Source organism: Cyrtonyx montezumae, unplaced genomic scaffold (assembly GCF_038088225.1).
Source record: "Cyrtonyx montezumae isolate F1298 unplaced genomic scaffold, pur_monq_1.0 scaffold_13, whole genome shotgun sequence".
In the NCBI taxonomy this organism is placed as follows: Eukaryota; Metazoa; Chordata; class Aves; order Galliformes; family Odontophoridae; genus Cyrtonyx; species Cyrtonyx montezumae.
This window is the reverse complement of record NW_027071859.1, coordinates 5,715,134-5,730,201: the sequence shown is the minus strand read 5'-3', so window position 1 is coordinate 5,730,201 and position 15,068 is coordinate 5,715,134. Positions and strand designations below refer to the sequence as shown.

General features: G+C 48.3%; 3 protein-coding genes across 3 annotated transcripts in view; all 3 read left to right on the top strand.

Annotated features, from left to right (window-relative positions):
* Window positions 1-173: 173 nt before the first annotated feature.
* The window catches only part of CLU (clusterin), a 212,328-nt gene continuing 197,433 nt past the window's right edge, over window positions 174-15,068 (top strand). The window contains 1 exon segment of the mRNA XM_065730590.1: window positions 174-179. The gene's annotated coding sequence lies outside the window, so the exon portion shown is untranslated.
* HADHB (hydroxyacyl-CoA dehydrogenase trifunctional multienzyme complex subunit beta) lies at window positions 1,012-10,108 on the top strand. The gene is made up of 15 exons (XM_065730543.1): window positions 1,012-1,276; window positions 1,616-1,657; window positions 3,027-3,126; window positions 3,488-3,532; window positions 4,095-4,194; window positions 5,328-5,415; window positions 5,933-6,120; window positions 6,739-6,919; window positions 7,044-7,165; window positions 7,819-7,898; window positions 7,984-8,031; window positions 8,173-8,260; window positions 8,648-8,722; window positions 9,466-9,630; window positions 9,758-10,108. Exons 1-15 carry the CDS (start codon window positions 1,210-1,212, stop codon window positions 9,791-9,793), a joined length of 1,425 nt encoding a protein of 474 aa, XP_065586615.1. The 5' UTR covers window positions 1,012-1,209; the 3' UTR covers window positions 9,794-10,108.
* Window positions 11,220-12,782, top strand: LOC136045285 (sterile alpha motif domain-containing protein 12-like). Its single transcript, XM_065731120.1, has 3 exons — window positions 11,220-11,475; window positions 11,961-12,079; window positions 12,255-12,782. The coding sequence occupies exons 2-3, from the start codon at window positions 11,984-11,986 to the stop codon at window positions 12,561-12,563; spliced, it is 405 nt and encodes a 134-aa protein (XP_065587192.1). The 5' UTR covers window positions 11,220-11,475; window positions 11,961-11,983; the 3' UTR covers window positions 12,564-12,782.

The window sequence follows — 15,068 nt, the reverse complement described above, 5'->3', positions numbered from 1 at the left end:
CCTCCACGATGTCCACGGAAGGTCAGTAGATGTCTGCACTCAATCAGAGGTGAGAGCGGTGCGGAGGGAGAGGGTGGCTAAGAGAGGGTGTGTGCGATTTTTTGTCAGGCATGATGTGGGACAGCCCTAGGGGCGGGGAGGGGGCCTTGCTGAGGGCAGCCGGCTGCGGCGGCACTGAGAGGGCGGCACGGGGGGTGTGCGGGCTGAGGTGGGTGAGCGCTGGGGGAAAATGGTGATTTGTGGGGGGAAATTATGATTTGTGAAGGGAAACGGGCTCGTGGGGGTTAAGGGGTGTGGGGTTTGGGGTTTGGGGAGGGGGCGGGCTTGCTGGTCGCTGTGAGTGGGTATCGGGGGTTTGTGTGTGGGTGCGGCCTAGGAGTGTGTATGAGAAGGGAACACGGGGGGGGAAGCGTGTGGCATGCTACGTGTGTACGTGTGGGGCTGTAGGGGCTGTTGTATGAGCAGGTCAGGTGGGGGTTCTGGGTGACTGCATGCGTTGAGGAGCCTTCTTGGGGTCCCTGAGGGTTGCTGAAAAAAAAAAACCGAAGGGTGTTATGCGTTTAGGGGAGTGAAATCCACGAGGACTGGGGGTGTGGAGGGAAGGAAGCAGAGGGGGGTGGTTGAGAAGTGGAAAGGTCTGGTTTGGGGCCTGTGTGAGGAGTCTGAAATAGGCTTGTGGGGTGCTAGTGTAGTCAGTCATAGAGTTGGAAGGGACCTTTAAAGGAGAGAGATGTATGGGATGTTGTTGTGCATCCCTGCAGAACAAGAGTTATTGGGGTTAAAGTTAAAGGTAGCGGTGTGAAATTGTGACAAGGAGAGTGTGTCAGGAGAGTCACGTTGGCAGTCACGTTGGCAATGACGTTGGCTGTGCTCTGGGATAACATACCGGGGGGAAGTGGTGGAATAGATACAGAGGGGGGAATCTATAACTGCTGGCTGCTGACAGTACAGAGCTGGGTCATCACAGAGATAAGTGTTTGTTTACAGGGGTATTAGCAGGCCACAGTCACAAGCCAGTCACCTCATCTGTTAGATGCTGTTCAAGAGGTGTGACAGAAAGTAATCTCTGTGCCTCTGATGCTCTTGGATCAGCTTTGTTTCTTCCCTTTCTTTGGGTCTATGTGAAGCAAGCAGATTGTTTCTCTTGAAATTATTCCAAATAGATCAGATTGGACTATTAGCAGTCTTTCTCCATCTCTAGATATCAAAATGACTTCTATGCTCACCCATGCCATCCGAAACCTCCCTGCTTCCTCAGCATGGGCCGTCAGGGTCTGTAAGTATGTCTGTGTTTATTAAAACCATGAATTGTCAGTTCATAACATTCATTTCAAGTGGTAGTGTTTGAGTGGATGCTTGTAGCTGAATTTTTGTTCCGTTGTCATCTGTTTCTTAACTAATTCCATTGTTGCTGTATTTCTCTTTCACATGTTATCCAGGGAAGGATCTCATGCTAACTGTAATATGAAGTGTCATTTTTGTGATCAGAGTAACTAAGAATATCTTTGAGATGTTTGAGTGCAGTTATCTCACGGTGGTTATATTTTAATATTTCTTACAGGAGGCAGAAGTGTTTTTTACACTCAAGATTTGTCTGATTCTTTTTGTTTTACAGTTGCTCGATCACTCAGCTGCTCTTCACAGTTACAAGCTCCAGGTAAAGTGAAAGCACTGGAGATCCCATTGGGTCTGTGCTAGAAGGCTGTGCTTCCCTTTTTCCCTTTTCCAGGCACAGATCTCAGAAATGCAGTGCAGACAGCTGGAGATCAAAAGTGCCCTTCTAAAGTTGCAGAGAAGTAAAACTCCAAGCAAAACACCACAGTGGGGTGCTCTGAATACCTGAGGGGCTCTCTCCCTCAAAATCTGTGCTTGTTTCAGAGCTCACAGCACATTTTCAGCTGATTAGAACTAGAGTCTAATCAGAGAAGCTAAGATAGGAAGTTATAATCTGGATATAACCAGACGCATTTCCCCGGAGGAGAGGGAATTGTCCTTGACTAGGAGAAGATTGTGAAGTTAGCTCTGAAGTCCAATGAGACTTGGTTCTCAGCAGAGCTGCTGAGAGCACACAGTGACAGGAATTATTAGCTGTGGTTCTCACTGGGGTGCTGTGGGGCTCTAATATTTATTGTGTACTTCCTCAAGTGACTAATGCTTTGAGCTGCCTAGATTTGGGAAGGAACCTAAGTGGTAGCTTCCCATACCTCCTTGGTTTTGCACAGAGAGCCTCATGAAAAAAGCCACAAACAGTGCCGGAGTTTCATACTTGTATGTTTACTCACCCTGCACAGTATTTAGCTGAATTCAGTCTGTTTTTGTCCTTTAATGTTTTGCAAATGAAGCTACCCCATGCTGCTGTGTATGCTCATTATGATTTGCACGCCTGATCTCACTGAACTCTGTTAATTATCACTCCAGAAGAGCTCTGTTGAATGGTACTATATTGTGGCACTGCTTTATCTCAACCCTGAAATAATTGGACACCTTAAAGTAACATATTACTTGCAGCAACTGTATGCACTCCTTGCTTCTGTTTTCCTATGGAAGTGCAAGTTATTTCTTGAACTGTATGTTGATTTATCCTGAATTATCTCACCTTCACTGTGCAGTAAGAGCACGTATATAAGTAGTTGCTTTGGAAGGTGGATTGTTGCCTGCTGCTTCTTAATGAGAGACTATGAGGTCTGACTCTGGCTGCAGGGCTCTCAGTTTGCTCTGCTTCATTTGTATTGTAAGCTGTGCACCATTTTTAGATGTATCTGTTCCTGCAGTGTTCTTGTCAGTGTAAATGGAGATGAGGAGTTCCCTGCATTTATTCTCAGCTGTGCTGTTGCCTCAGTTGAGAAGTTGAGTTGTCAAACCTTTTCTATGGATCACCTAATTAACCAGAGACGAGGTTACAGCGTGGCTGTTCTTCCCGCAGTGCTTTTGACTTATGCACCAAAAAAGAACATTTTCCATACTTTTCTCCTAGTTTTAACAGCTCTGAGCTTGCTTGTTAACAGTTAGGTATGCTTCTCTTTCAGCTGTTCAGCCTAAGAGTAAGAAGACCTTAGCCAAAAGTGGTGTGAAGAATATCGTGGTGGTGGAGGGCGTCCGTATTCCATTTTTGCAGTCTGGCACCTCGTAAGTATAACTTAAGAAAACAGGTGCTCACTTGGATGGTAGTGGAATCTTTCTGTGGGGGAAAAAAAGGGCTTAATGGTGGTTCTCCATGTTGTTATTTCTTTCGTGCCTGAAAGTACTGAACTGGCAATAAGTTCAATTGCTGACAGCAATTTAGGAGCAGAGCTCCCTAGGGATGGCTGTGGGCATCTTTGTTCTGCTTTTCAGTGCTTGATCTGAAATGCTTCACTGCATTTATAAGGAAACATTTCTGATGGGTCACCTGTTCTATGAATCTGATGTGTGCTTATGGTCTCCTGGTGAAGTCGTTTTCTATGGTTTTCTGTCACTTTAATTTTTGCCTTGCTTCTTTTGCTTCCAGGTATGCAGACCTTATGCCTCATGACTTAGCCAGAGCAGCACTGCAGTAAGTAAACTGAATTTCCTTTTTATTTGGTGGCTTGTAGTGCATTAAGCTATGTCTGAATTCCACTATTCTTAATCACTGCCTACACTGGGATTTTCTGTATTGGCATATTTACCAGGATGCTTGGACAAATTATTCAGTATGTTTTCCTAATGAACTGTGAAAATAGTCTGCTTACTTTCTATGTCTCCTTGTGGGTGCTTGACATATGCCTACACCAAAGGTAATTGGCCTTGTTATCTCTGAGGCATTCTTCCTTTAATTTGGATGTCAGGGTACTCAAATTGGGGAATAAGCTAACAACCACTTCTGGATAGTAACTGGTTTCATGAAATTATGTCATTGTAATAGTGTTACTGCTATGTTTTATTCCAGTCTGTATTCAGTTGCACTTGTCATTAAGTACACATGTGAGCAAGATTTCTTCTGAATTTGGGCAGCAGATGTAGCTCCACCATTGCCTTGTTCTCCAGGCAAGCTAGTGGAAGATAGAAGCTTGAGGGTAGAGGCAAAGTCATTGCTCACTTGCTGCAAATTCTGTTTGTTTCTGTCTTCTCCTTAGGGGGTTGCTGAACAGGACCAGTGTCCCAAAGGATGTTGTTGATTACATTGTGTATGGCACAGTTATCCAGGAAGTGAAAACGAGCAATGTTGCCAGAGAGGTGGGTTATGTGCAGCTTATCTCCTTTAAGTCAGATTTCAGCAGCCAGGAAGAAGGTAATACCTTGCAAAAAAATTCTAGTAGAATACTAGACACTGCTGCCATTTGTGCAGTAGTGTCTTATCATATAACTGCATGGGCATCTGCCAGAGATCAAATGCATTTTAGTGCTCTGAAGCCTCTGCTTGATTCTTCCCTGGAAGGGAAGCTTTTGTTAATGATTGCTGATCACTCCATTCTAGTGATCAATTGGACTCAATTGCTGGCGTGTCTGAAGTACTTGAAAGGAGCAGAGTGTGCTGCTGTAGACTGCTTTGTATTTATTTTAGTTGGCTGATGAGATGCAGCATTTAAAGGAATTGAAATGGAGCAGCTTAGTTGCTCTTTGTTTTTTTTCCTGGCAGGCAAAAATTCAATTCACATATTAAACACAGAAAGAAATTGATCCACTGAAGGAATGTTACGGGGGTGGCATGTGATTTGCTGTTATTCACTGCAACCAGGCTAAGCCATTACATAACATGTGCTGGGAACACTTAGGAGATTGTGAGGCTCTCATTCCACCAGCAGTTTTATTCTTGTGTATGCAAATACTTGCTTTGGTCACCCGCCAGTCAGATGAGGCTGTGGTTTAATTTTAACTTGGAGCAACTGCTGAACTTTAAACTAGTTGGCCACGTCTCAACTAGGGAAGGTCATGGTGTGAGCAGTTCTGTGCTGTGAGGTTGGGTCAGATGAGACACAGCTTTCCAAACTGCAGGAAATGTTTTCTGTTCTGTTTAAAGCAACTCGATGCCTCATACCGAGGGTTCTAAATTCTTCTCACATGCCACTTTTACAAATAATGTGAATAAAAGAGGATGCTATGTATTTGAAAGCTCCTTTGAAGTGGTGAGTTGTGTGGTTAGGTTGTTCCAGTGATTGTCTACGTGGCTTGACAGCCCTGAGAGGGGGGCAGCTGCCTTCTCTTGTTCCCAGGGATGGGAGAGGTGCTGCTGTAGTAATTGGCTGAGTAGGAACTCGATGTACTTGTTTTCAGGTTAGTCTGCAAAGGTGTGTTACTGAGCAGAAGGCAGCTCTGACCCTATTGAGCAAAACGCCTCAATTGTAACAGTCATTCCTTGTTGCTTATAGGCTGCTTTGGGAGCTGGCTTCTCTGACAAAACACCAGCCCATACAGTCACCATGGCTTGCATTTCTTCAAACCAGGCTATGACCACAGGTATGTTGGCTGGAGGAACAAGCTGTGGTTTGAAACTGAGCTTAGCAACTCCATCCCTTGTCTGGCTTGTGGCTGTAACTAAGGATCTGAAGCCATTCTGGAATGGAAGGAAAGATCTTGAACCAACAAAATGCAACACAAATTGAGTATCTGCAGTAGGCCTGCCAGCAGCTTGATGCTGTTTCTATTCAACCATAGTCTCTGTTCAGTGTCTGTGTTTGCCTGAGAGGAAAAGACTAAATCTTGATGAAGTTGCTGCCTTTCAGCCTGCTGTCAGCCTAGGCAGAGTGGAAGAAAAAGTTTGAGTTAGTGTCCTGATTTACTGGTGACACTCTTCTCCCAGCTGCTGTGTGGGACAGAGAATTGGAAGCAAAAGTTTTTTGTTCATCATCTCGTTAAGCACATGCTGTATAACATGGCTGAAGCCAGTGGCTGGTGAAGGAAATAAAATGTAGTTGTGCAGGCACTGATGGGGTAAGCATACTTGCAGCTCTCACGGGAACCTCTTGTCCTGCAGGCATAGGTTTGATTGCAGCAGGACAGTGCGACGTCGTCGTAGCAGGAGGTGTGGAGCTGATGTCAGACGTTCCTATTCGTCACAGCAGAAAGATGAGGAAGACTATGCTCACTCTTAACCGAGCCAAGACCATGGGCCAAAAGCTTGCCCTGATTTCCAAAATTCGCCCTGACTACTTTGCTCCTGAGGTAATGTTTTTCAGGCACATAGATACTAAAGCTGAACTATTTTATAAGGAGGTATAATGCAAGGTGGCTCAGATACCATTTTTAGCTTCACTGAAGAGTGTAAATAAATTTAAAAAGGGCTAAGGTGGCTGCCTTTTGCTCTCCCTTATCAGATCTCTGTACTGTGATTTAAGTTAAAGCTGCAGTTGATTAGTGCAGCTTATAGCACTCGTGACTGTGCTTTGCATTTTACTTTGTCTACTTACGTGTTGGTCTTCAGTAACCCAACTTATTTCAACATTTTGAACCTCCTCCTCTGTCTGCTGTTCCTGGCCAAATCCTGCTGCATGTGTTCAGCTTCTCTAGTGGAAATTAGTAGCCTACTAGTTAACAGCAGGAGCCACTCTTGTAGCCCTCTGATGGAGGTGAATTAAGGCATGATGGAGACGGGATGGACAAGCACTTCCTTCCTCCACCTCTGAATTTCTCACAAGAGAACTGTTTGTATCCTTGCTCCTGTCCACCTTTGGCTTGACTGTGGGGGAAGCACAGTGTAGCAGAGATGAGATACAGTGTAGCCTGTATCCACAGTAGGGGTGGCTGTAGGGGTGTGCTGACCTTATTTTTCTTGTTTTGTAGCTTCCAGCTGTGGCAGAGTTCTCCACCAGTGAGACCATGGGGCACTCAGCTGACCGCTTGGCTGCTGCCTTTGCAATTTCCCGTGTGGAGCAAGATGAGTATGCCCTCCGCTCACACACGCTCGCCAAGAAAGCCCAGGAAGAAGGCTTGCTCCTGGATGTGGTACCCTTCAAAGTGCCAGGTGAATTATGTGCATGCATTAGTTTGGTAAAGCTCTGTCTTGGCTTTTTCTCTCTCTTTTTTTTTTCCTGATGTTTATATTCTTAGATGTTGCTTACTTTTGGTTTTGTTGTTTCTATTAACAGGCAAAGATACAGTTACTAAGGACAATGGGATCCGTCCATCCTCGCTGGAGCAGATGAGCAAGCTGAAGCCAGCTTTTGTCAAGCCCTATGGAACTGTCACAGCTGCCAACTCATCCTTCCTGGTAAGGCCCATGTGAGTCAGCAGAGTAAAAGTGATAGACAAGAACGAAACCCCTGAATTGTCTGTTTTCACCTCTTTGTTTTGCTGTAGCTGTCTGTTGAAAAACATGGAGGGTTGGTTGTTCAAAGGCATACGTAGAAATTCTGTCTCCTGATGGGACTGATTGCATTGTAAATCTACAAATTGGGAGTTTTTCAGGCTAAACTTATTACTTTAAGTCTTCTCTTCTTTTGCTCTGTGGAGGATATTTCTGTGGCACATCTGTGGTCATCCTCTCTTCTGCTTAACTCTTCATTTTCTAACACTTTTTAAGAAAGCTCTTCTCAGAGTCATAAAATCACTTTGGTTGGAAAATGCCTTCAAGAAGACATCAAACCCAACCATCAGCCATGATGAAGTGCAAAGTAGTTCTTAAAATGAGGTGGGGTGTATCTGACTCCCAGTTCCTGAGACTTCACAGGATTCGGTTAGGCAAGGCAAACGGCTGGGATGCAGGAGCAAAGCCAGCTTTAGAGATCTTGGAGTGCTATGGAAAAGCCTGGAAGCTCTGGTTACATTTGGGTGCTCTGTAGGAGGGTTGCCAGGCTCATTCTGTGTGTGGTGCGTGGTTGCTTTTGGGGCAGCAACCTTATGGGTTTTGTCTCCCTCTTGTAGACGGACGGTGCCTCAGCAATGTTGCTCATGTCTGAAGAGAAGGCTCTGGCACTAGGATACAAACCAAAGGCCTACCTAAGGTAAAAAAGGGACTGCTGCATGTGGGGTCTGAAGCTTTTGCTTCCTGCTTCTTTTTCTGTTACTAATAGCATTTGTCTTGTGCAGGGATTTTGTCTATGTGTCCCAGGATCCAAAGGACCAACTGCTACTTGGGTAGGTGGTGATGATCATACTAGCACACCAGCACAGAAGCTGTGCATCCTGGGAAGGAGGAATGCTAGCTGGCTTGGAAAAATGGGAATAATCATGGGAAGAAACATATATGACTCCTGTTTCTTACCTCTTCTTCATCAGTCCAACATATGCTACTCCCAAAGTGCTAGAGAAGGCTGGTCTGACCATGGCTGACATTGATGTGTTTGAATTCCATGAAGCTTTTGCTGTAAGTGATTCTGGAACACCGAGGCCACCTCTAACTGTAAAATACCATTATATAGACTTGTTTTTTTTTTCACTTCTGTGTTGGTGAAAGTTCCTGTTAACCATTTTTGCTAAATACAGGTAAGTATAATTTTCCATTTCTCTCTCTCTATGTGCTGTATGTATTTTGAATAAATAATCATCAGTCTATCCTAAGGGTGGCTTGTGGTGCTTGAAGTCCCCAGGAGAGTACGCTGAGGTTGAGCTAACATTGGTTAACAGAGTTGCTTCTGTAAAATGTTTCTTCCAATGGGTTGTATTAGATTTGTGGCTGTGGTAATCCCAGGATATCTCAGGTTTGCTAGCACTATCTGCAGGCTTTCTTTAACATCTGTTCTCTCCCTTTCAGGGGCAGATACTGGCTAATATGAAAGCTATGGATTCAGACTGGTTTGCACAAAACTACATGGGCAGAAAGTCAAAGGTAAGGATGCTGCCAGGATGTTTTTATCTTTCATTTCTACTTGAGATGGATGGATTCCACGTTGTGGCTACTGCTTCTGTTAGGCCCCATGGGGAGAAGTCACGTTTCTTGAACTCTGGGTTAACAAATCCCAATCTGTACATCTTCTGTGGGGGTGGTGGTGTTCCCCATGACAACAGGAGGTGGAGACCTGGACCCACTGTAGTAACTGCTGGGAATGAAGGCCAGCAGATGGGAGTCAGTCCTTCCAGATGCCTTCCAACAACACAGGTTGCAGTGGAGCATTAAACTCCTTGGCACAGTTTTGTGCTGTCATCAAGCACTTCTGCAGTCTACCAAGCACTTACCAAGCCCATGTGCTGGGTTGTGGTGGTGAGGGCAGGCTGTCTCTTTACATGTGTGTCACTGTGTGTAGTTAACAATGAATAGTGCCAAACAGTATTGTAGAGATATTTTACAGGTGGTGTAATTAGAAAGATTATCTTGATGGAAAGAGGCAATCAAAATAAAGGAAAACAGGTGATCTGTGTCCTTAGGCTTGCAGTAGGGAACTCCAAAGGAGTGATCTCCAGAAAGAGATCCTTCCCCAGAGGCAGTCAGATCTTATATGGGGTCTGGGAGAGGTGGAGTCACACTCCAGCCCCTCTGGTCACACGGGTGCATTGCCTTCACCTGTGCTCCCTCGGCTGACTCAGTGCTCACCTCAGGTTCAGCATTTCTCATACTGTGTGTGTTCTTTGTAGGTTGGAGCCCCTCCCCTGGAGAAGTTCAACACGTGGGGTGGTTCCCTCTCTCTGGGACATCCGTTTGGTGCCACTGGCTGCCGCCTGGCGATTACTGCTGCACACAGGTTGAAGAAGGAGGGGGGGCAGTACGGCCTGATCGCTGCCTGCGCTGCAGGAGGGCAGGTAATGGTGCTGCACTGGCCTTTGCTGTGCCCTCAGAGCGAGGGATGTGATTGCATGTGGAGGGCTGCTGAGCTCATGCCCGTTACCATCAGTGCTTTCTCTGACTTCTCTCTTTCTCCTTTTCTAGGGGCATGCCATGTTGGTGGAGCTCTACCCTCAGTAGTGGGGAAAAGGGACTGCTGATGAAGTAATCATGTATCCTGTGCCTGGCAATGCCATTTCAATGCACTAATGAAAACATACCTACAGTCCTTCTTGGGAAGGACTTTTGGTGGCCTTTGTATATATATCTTTTAGCTATTCCGATGGTAATTGTCAGCTAACGAGCACACTGTTAAGAAATATCCCACTTCCAGGAGAATATAAGTTAATACCTGTCTCCAGTGTCCTTGTAAGCAGATTAATCTCTTGGAATGAGCTAACTGCTTCTGAGAAATGACTGTCACTGATGTCAGCCTCAATAAAATGGGCAATCCAAGCTTTTTTTTTCCCCCTTTTCTTCCCACTTCTGTTTGCATGAGGAGTGCAGGGGTTGTGGTGAGGGCTGCATGCTCTCAGCTCTGCTTTCCCAAATGGGAGGCAGCTCATCTGAAATGTGCCTGGAAACCACACTGAGCTCTGGAGCCCAAACGTGTCATCAAAACAACACCTGCTTTTGTATCTCATGCTTTCCATGGCACCTTATGTGTCCCTCAAGTTCTGAACATTCAGGAGTGGAGGCAGCTTTGGTGATACAGTTCAGTTGTTCAGACTTTGTAGTCTTTCCTCCAAGATTTTGGGGAGGTGAGATGTGAGGTGGGATTTTGGGAAGGGTTCTTGTCCTTTGGGTTATTTTCCTCACTCATTTGGTGGTATTGTTATGAAGAAGATGGCTTGGGTTACCCACCCTGGGCGATACAGATACATCCAGAGCAACCTTTGGGTCCCATGTATGGATGAAACCAACCTTGCAGGTCCCATGTGGGCAGGCAGCCCTGCCAGCCTGAGATAAGGGATGGGTGGTTACTGTTTGTTCCTGGCTGGACATCCTTGTGCACCGTTGCTGCTCTGCACCAATGGGAGCTGCAGAGCAGGGTGGCTGGGGGTGGAAGTGAGGACCTGGGCAGAAGCTCTTTGCTTTTGCATTAGTACCTGATGTCAAGCATGCACAGCAGTGTCCCAGCACAGGGAAGTCCTGCTGGTGGCACACCAAGGCACCTTACAGGCAGATGTTGTGCTGCACATCCATTCCTCTGCCCGTGTTCAGGTAATGGGGCAAGTCAAAGTCATGGGGCTCTGTGCAGATGTCTCTTTGGAGATGGGGAAGAGGAGATCTGGAAAGCAGGAGCTGATCTATGCTGTCCATCCCGTGCTTCCGTACTGATTGTGGTAGGTCAGCTCTGCAGTCCCTGGGGTTCCCACACATGTAGGGTCGTGTTCTCATGGCTGTGCCAGCATGCAAGTGCTGGAAGCTCTGCACCCACCTGGATGCACGTGGCCTTTTTCCTCCAGCAGCTGCTAATTGCATAACTGTGCCATCCTCCTTCACAACGGGGGACACGAGCACCCCCACCCTCCCACTACGATCCCTGGGGGCTGTTGCAGGCAGTGACTGGTTCTTACAAGCTCAGTGGGGCAGGGCTGCAGCCTTTGGGACGTGACTCATCCCTATGGCTCATCCTGCTCCGGTGCCTGCTGCCTCTCCTCCGTGTTGGGGTGAGGCTGCTGTGTGTGTCCCACACTGATCTGTGTGGGAACCTGAGGGCTTTTCCCTGTGATGCAGGCAGAGATGGGCCCTTTCTCCAGCTGATGGGGACAGGAGGTGGAGAAACCTTTGCAGCATTCCCTCACCTGCTCAGGAGTAAGGTTGGTGCCACGCTCTGTGCTCCTCTGACCCTGGGAAACATTGTGCTTGGGGCTGGCTGGGGTCTCACCAACCCCTGAGCTGCATGGGGAAGATGCAGCCAGGCAAAGAGGAAAGGGGGGAGCACGATGTCAGCTCACAGAACAGCCGTGCCTGTGGCAGCCCTGCGGTGTGCCTGCAGAGGGAGTGCCTGGGCAAAGGTTTCTTTTGCACTCCTGCTTTTGGTGCCACGGGTGTGTGCTTCACCTGGGGCAGAGGTGTGAAGGGGAGTGTGGTGGGAAAGGGGTCCAGGTTGGGCACTGGGGCATGCTGGTGCTCTTCTTTATGCCCACGTTTGTGGAGGTGGCGGGGAACTGGGGCTGATCTCACTTCCTGGGTGCTCCGAGCACCAGGACTTCATCCCAGCTTTGGCCCAGGGGGGCACGAACCTGGTGGTCTGCATTGCATGGGGGGGTGTTCACTGCAGTTATTAAAGCCCTGTTTGCAGGGAGCCCCTGACTGGACACCCCTATGGAGCCCCAGGTACGGGATGGTGCTGAGGTGCTGCAGGAAGGATGTTTGCCCAACGAGATGAGCCAAGGGCAGTGCCTGCAGCCCCCACAGCAGGTAAGCAGGGGACGATATGGGGATGTGAGTGCAGGCACTGACTCAGGGATGGCAGAAGGGCCATGTTTCAGGATAGGTGACTGTAGCACAGAGAAACCACCCCGACCCCATAACTCCCATGGGGCTGTGGGGGGCAGAGAGACACCCCCAGCTCATCCTTCTCCTCCCAACACAGGTGCCCCCGACACAATGGACGGTGCAGGAGGTGTGTGCATGGCTGGGTGCACGACATGGGGACCTGGCACTGCTGGCAGCTGAGCATGCAGTCACTGGGCGAGCCCTGCTGCGCTTGACAGAGGGGACACTGCAACGCATGGGGGTGGCACCGTGCAGCCGACGCTGGGAGCTGCTGCAGGAGCTGCTGGGCCTGCGGCTGCAGCAGGAGCTGGAGGAGCTGCTGAGCATCGTTGGAGGGGAGCAGCATCCACAGGGCCGTGGTGGTGTCCCCACAGGTGGACTAAGGTCACCTCTATCCAGAGAGTGAAGGCTGTGAGCAGGGGGGTGATGCCGTGCAATGGAATTAAGCACGTGATGTGGCAGTGGTGCTGGAGGGAGTGCCAAGACCACTGTGTCCCTAAAATATCTCAAACACAGATGGTGATGTAGGGATGCGCAGGGAGAAGGTGGCTGCTGGGTGACACCTGTGGGTGCTCCTGCATCCTACAGGGTTGGGGGAGCTTGATGACAATATACAGTGGGGACTGTCCCCGTCCACCAGATCCTGCTGCAAACTGGGGGTGCAGTGACCTACATCGTGGGACCTCCCTTGGTTGAATATTGGACCTAACTTGGGGTTGGCAGAATGAGTAGGGCACAGTGCAGGACTTTGGGGCTCAATAAACATGACTGGAGCTGTGAAACTGCAGGGTGGCTGTGCCTGAGTGATGTGCCACCTCCTGGGCAGCATATGCAAGGCTTTCCCCTATTTTCCCCTATTTATGTTCCCAACTTTTCCCTATTTGCCATGGGACAGGAGACAGAGGAGTCCATCCTCTCAAACTGCTATCAGCCCATCACACCCATCCATGGTGGTCCCACTAAATACGGGCTCCTGACACCCATCATGTGCCTGGTTCTATTGTGCTGCAGGGCATCACTGAATCATCACATTTTTATCCCAATTTTATCCCAATTGGTTCATTCTGTCCTGCAAGGAGCTGGAGTTCGGGGAGGGCCCTGAGCTTGCTGGAACCAGGTTGTGCTGTTCACATGCATGGACCACAGTTCATGCCAAGCTGTGATGTTAGATTTTGCTCTCATTTATGCTTTCGTGCCAGAGGTCCCTGCCCCTGCTGCCACAGCTCAGGGTTCAACAGACTGTGATACCCCCATCCTCACCTCCCAAAATCCCCACTGGGGATTTCATTTCCTTATGTTCAGCAGCAAGTTAAGATCTCAGTTGAAAGGGACCCCAAAGTCCCCCCCAGCCCCACCCCCTGCCATGGGCTGGGTGTCTCCACCAGCTCAGGCTGACCAGGACCCACCCATGACCTTGGGCTCCTCCAGGGCTGAGTACCCACAGCTCTCTGGGCGGCAGTGACAGGGCCTTACTGCCCTCTGTATACTGAATTTCTTCCTCACATCTAATCTTAAATATTCCCTCTTTTAGTTTAAAGCCATTCACCCATCTCATGTCACTGTTTTCCTGTGCATTTATCGGTAACAGGAGATAGATCAAAGGGTTGAATTTCAACAGTATAAATCATTCACCAATTTGGAGATTAATAAGGTGATTTAGTTAAATTTGTGACTATGCAGTGTCTTGATTGCAGATTTGTGCATGGGAAGATTCACGGTAACTTAATGACAGGACATCCTACACCAATGTATATATCTACATGGACAGACACAGAACACGTGCTCATGTAGACATGAGGCTGAGTTGGGCAGAGAGGAGCCTGATAAGGCTCAACGAGGGCATGTAGGGAGTCCTACAGCAGGGGAGGAATAACTGTGTGGATCAGTCGAGGTTAGGGGCTGGGCTGCTGGAGAGGAGCTCTGCAAAGAAGTACCCGGGTGCCATGGCTGAGCAATGACTGACCAATAGTTGACCAAAGGTTGACCATGAGCAAGCAGTGTGCCCCGGTGGCCAAGGAGGCCAATAGTATCCTGGACTGCATTGCACAGAATGTGGCCAGCAGAGGGAGGAGATCATCCCCTCTGCTCTGCAGAGGTCACATCTGGAGTACTGCACCCAGTGCTGGGCTCTCCACTTCAAGGTGGAATGGGAACTGCTGGAGAGAGCCCAGCGGAGGGCTGCAGATGTGGTGGAGATCCAGAGCATCTCCTGATGGAGACAGGCTGAGAGCCCTGGGGCTGTTCAGTGTGTAGAAGAGAAGGGGAGAGGGAATTTGATCAGTAACTAAATGGGGATAAAGTGCATGGGGCATGAGGAATAACTTCTTTACTGTAAGGGTGGCAGAGCTCTGGAGCAGGCTGCCAGAGAGGTGGTGGTGCCTCTTTTCCTGAAGATATTCAAACCCACCTGAATACTCTCCTGTGTTTTCTTTGTTGCAGTGGGCACAGAAAGTCTGACTACAAAGAAGTGGGACACTGTCTGGGTGGAGCCCCACAGTTCCTTGGTGATGAGGGCCACAGGGATGCTCAGAAGGAAGGAGCACCTCTCCTATGAAGATAGGTTGAGAGTTGGGCTCGTTCAGCCCAAAGAAGAGAAGGCTCCAGGGTGACTTCTTTGTGGTCTTCCAGTACCTAGGGGTGCTTGTAGGAAGCTGGGAAGGATGATTTGTCAGGGACTGTAGCATGGAAACGTTTCAAAACGAATGAGGGAAGATATAAAATTAGATGTAGAAATTACAAAGAAATTCTTCACTCAGAGGGTGCTGAGGCCCTGGCACAGGCTGCTCAGAGAAGCTGTGGGTCCCTCATCCCTGGAGGTGCTGGATTGGGCTTTGGGCAGCCTGACCTGGTGGGATGTGTTCCAGCCCTTAGCAGAGGTTGGGACTTTAAGGTCCCTTCCAACTCAAACCAT

What these genes read in the sequence shown, in the direction of transcription:
- LOC136045285 (XM_065731120.1), top strand. Translation starts at nt 11,984, where the DNA reads ATGGAGCCCCAGGTACGGGATGGTGCTGAGGTGCTGCAGGAAGGATGT. An exon ending in GCCTGCAGCCCCCACAGCAG is followed by an intron (nt 12,080 to 12,254) that starts GTAAGCAGGGGA and finishes CTCCCAACACAG; the next exon opens with GTGCCCCCGACACAATGGAC.
- HADHB (XM_065730543.1), top strand. Translation starts at nt 1,210, where the DNA reads ATGACTTCTATGCTCACCCATGCCATCCGAAACCTCCCTGCTTCCTCA. An exon ending in AGCATGGGCCGTCAGGGTCT is followed by an intron (nt 1,277 to 1,615) that starts GTAAGTATGTCT and finishes TTTGTTTTACAG; the next exon opens with TTGCTCGATCACTCAGCTGC. An exon ending in TTTTTGCAGTCTGGCACCTC is followed by an intron (nt 3,127 to 3,487) that starts GTAAGTATAACT and finishes TTTTGCTTCCAG; the next exon opens with GTATGCAGACCTTATGCCTC.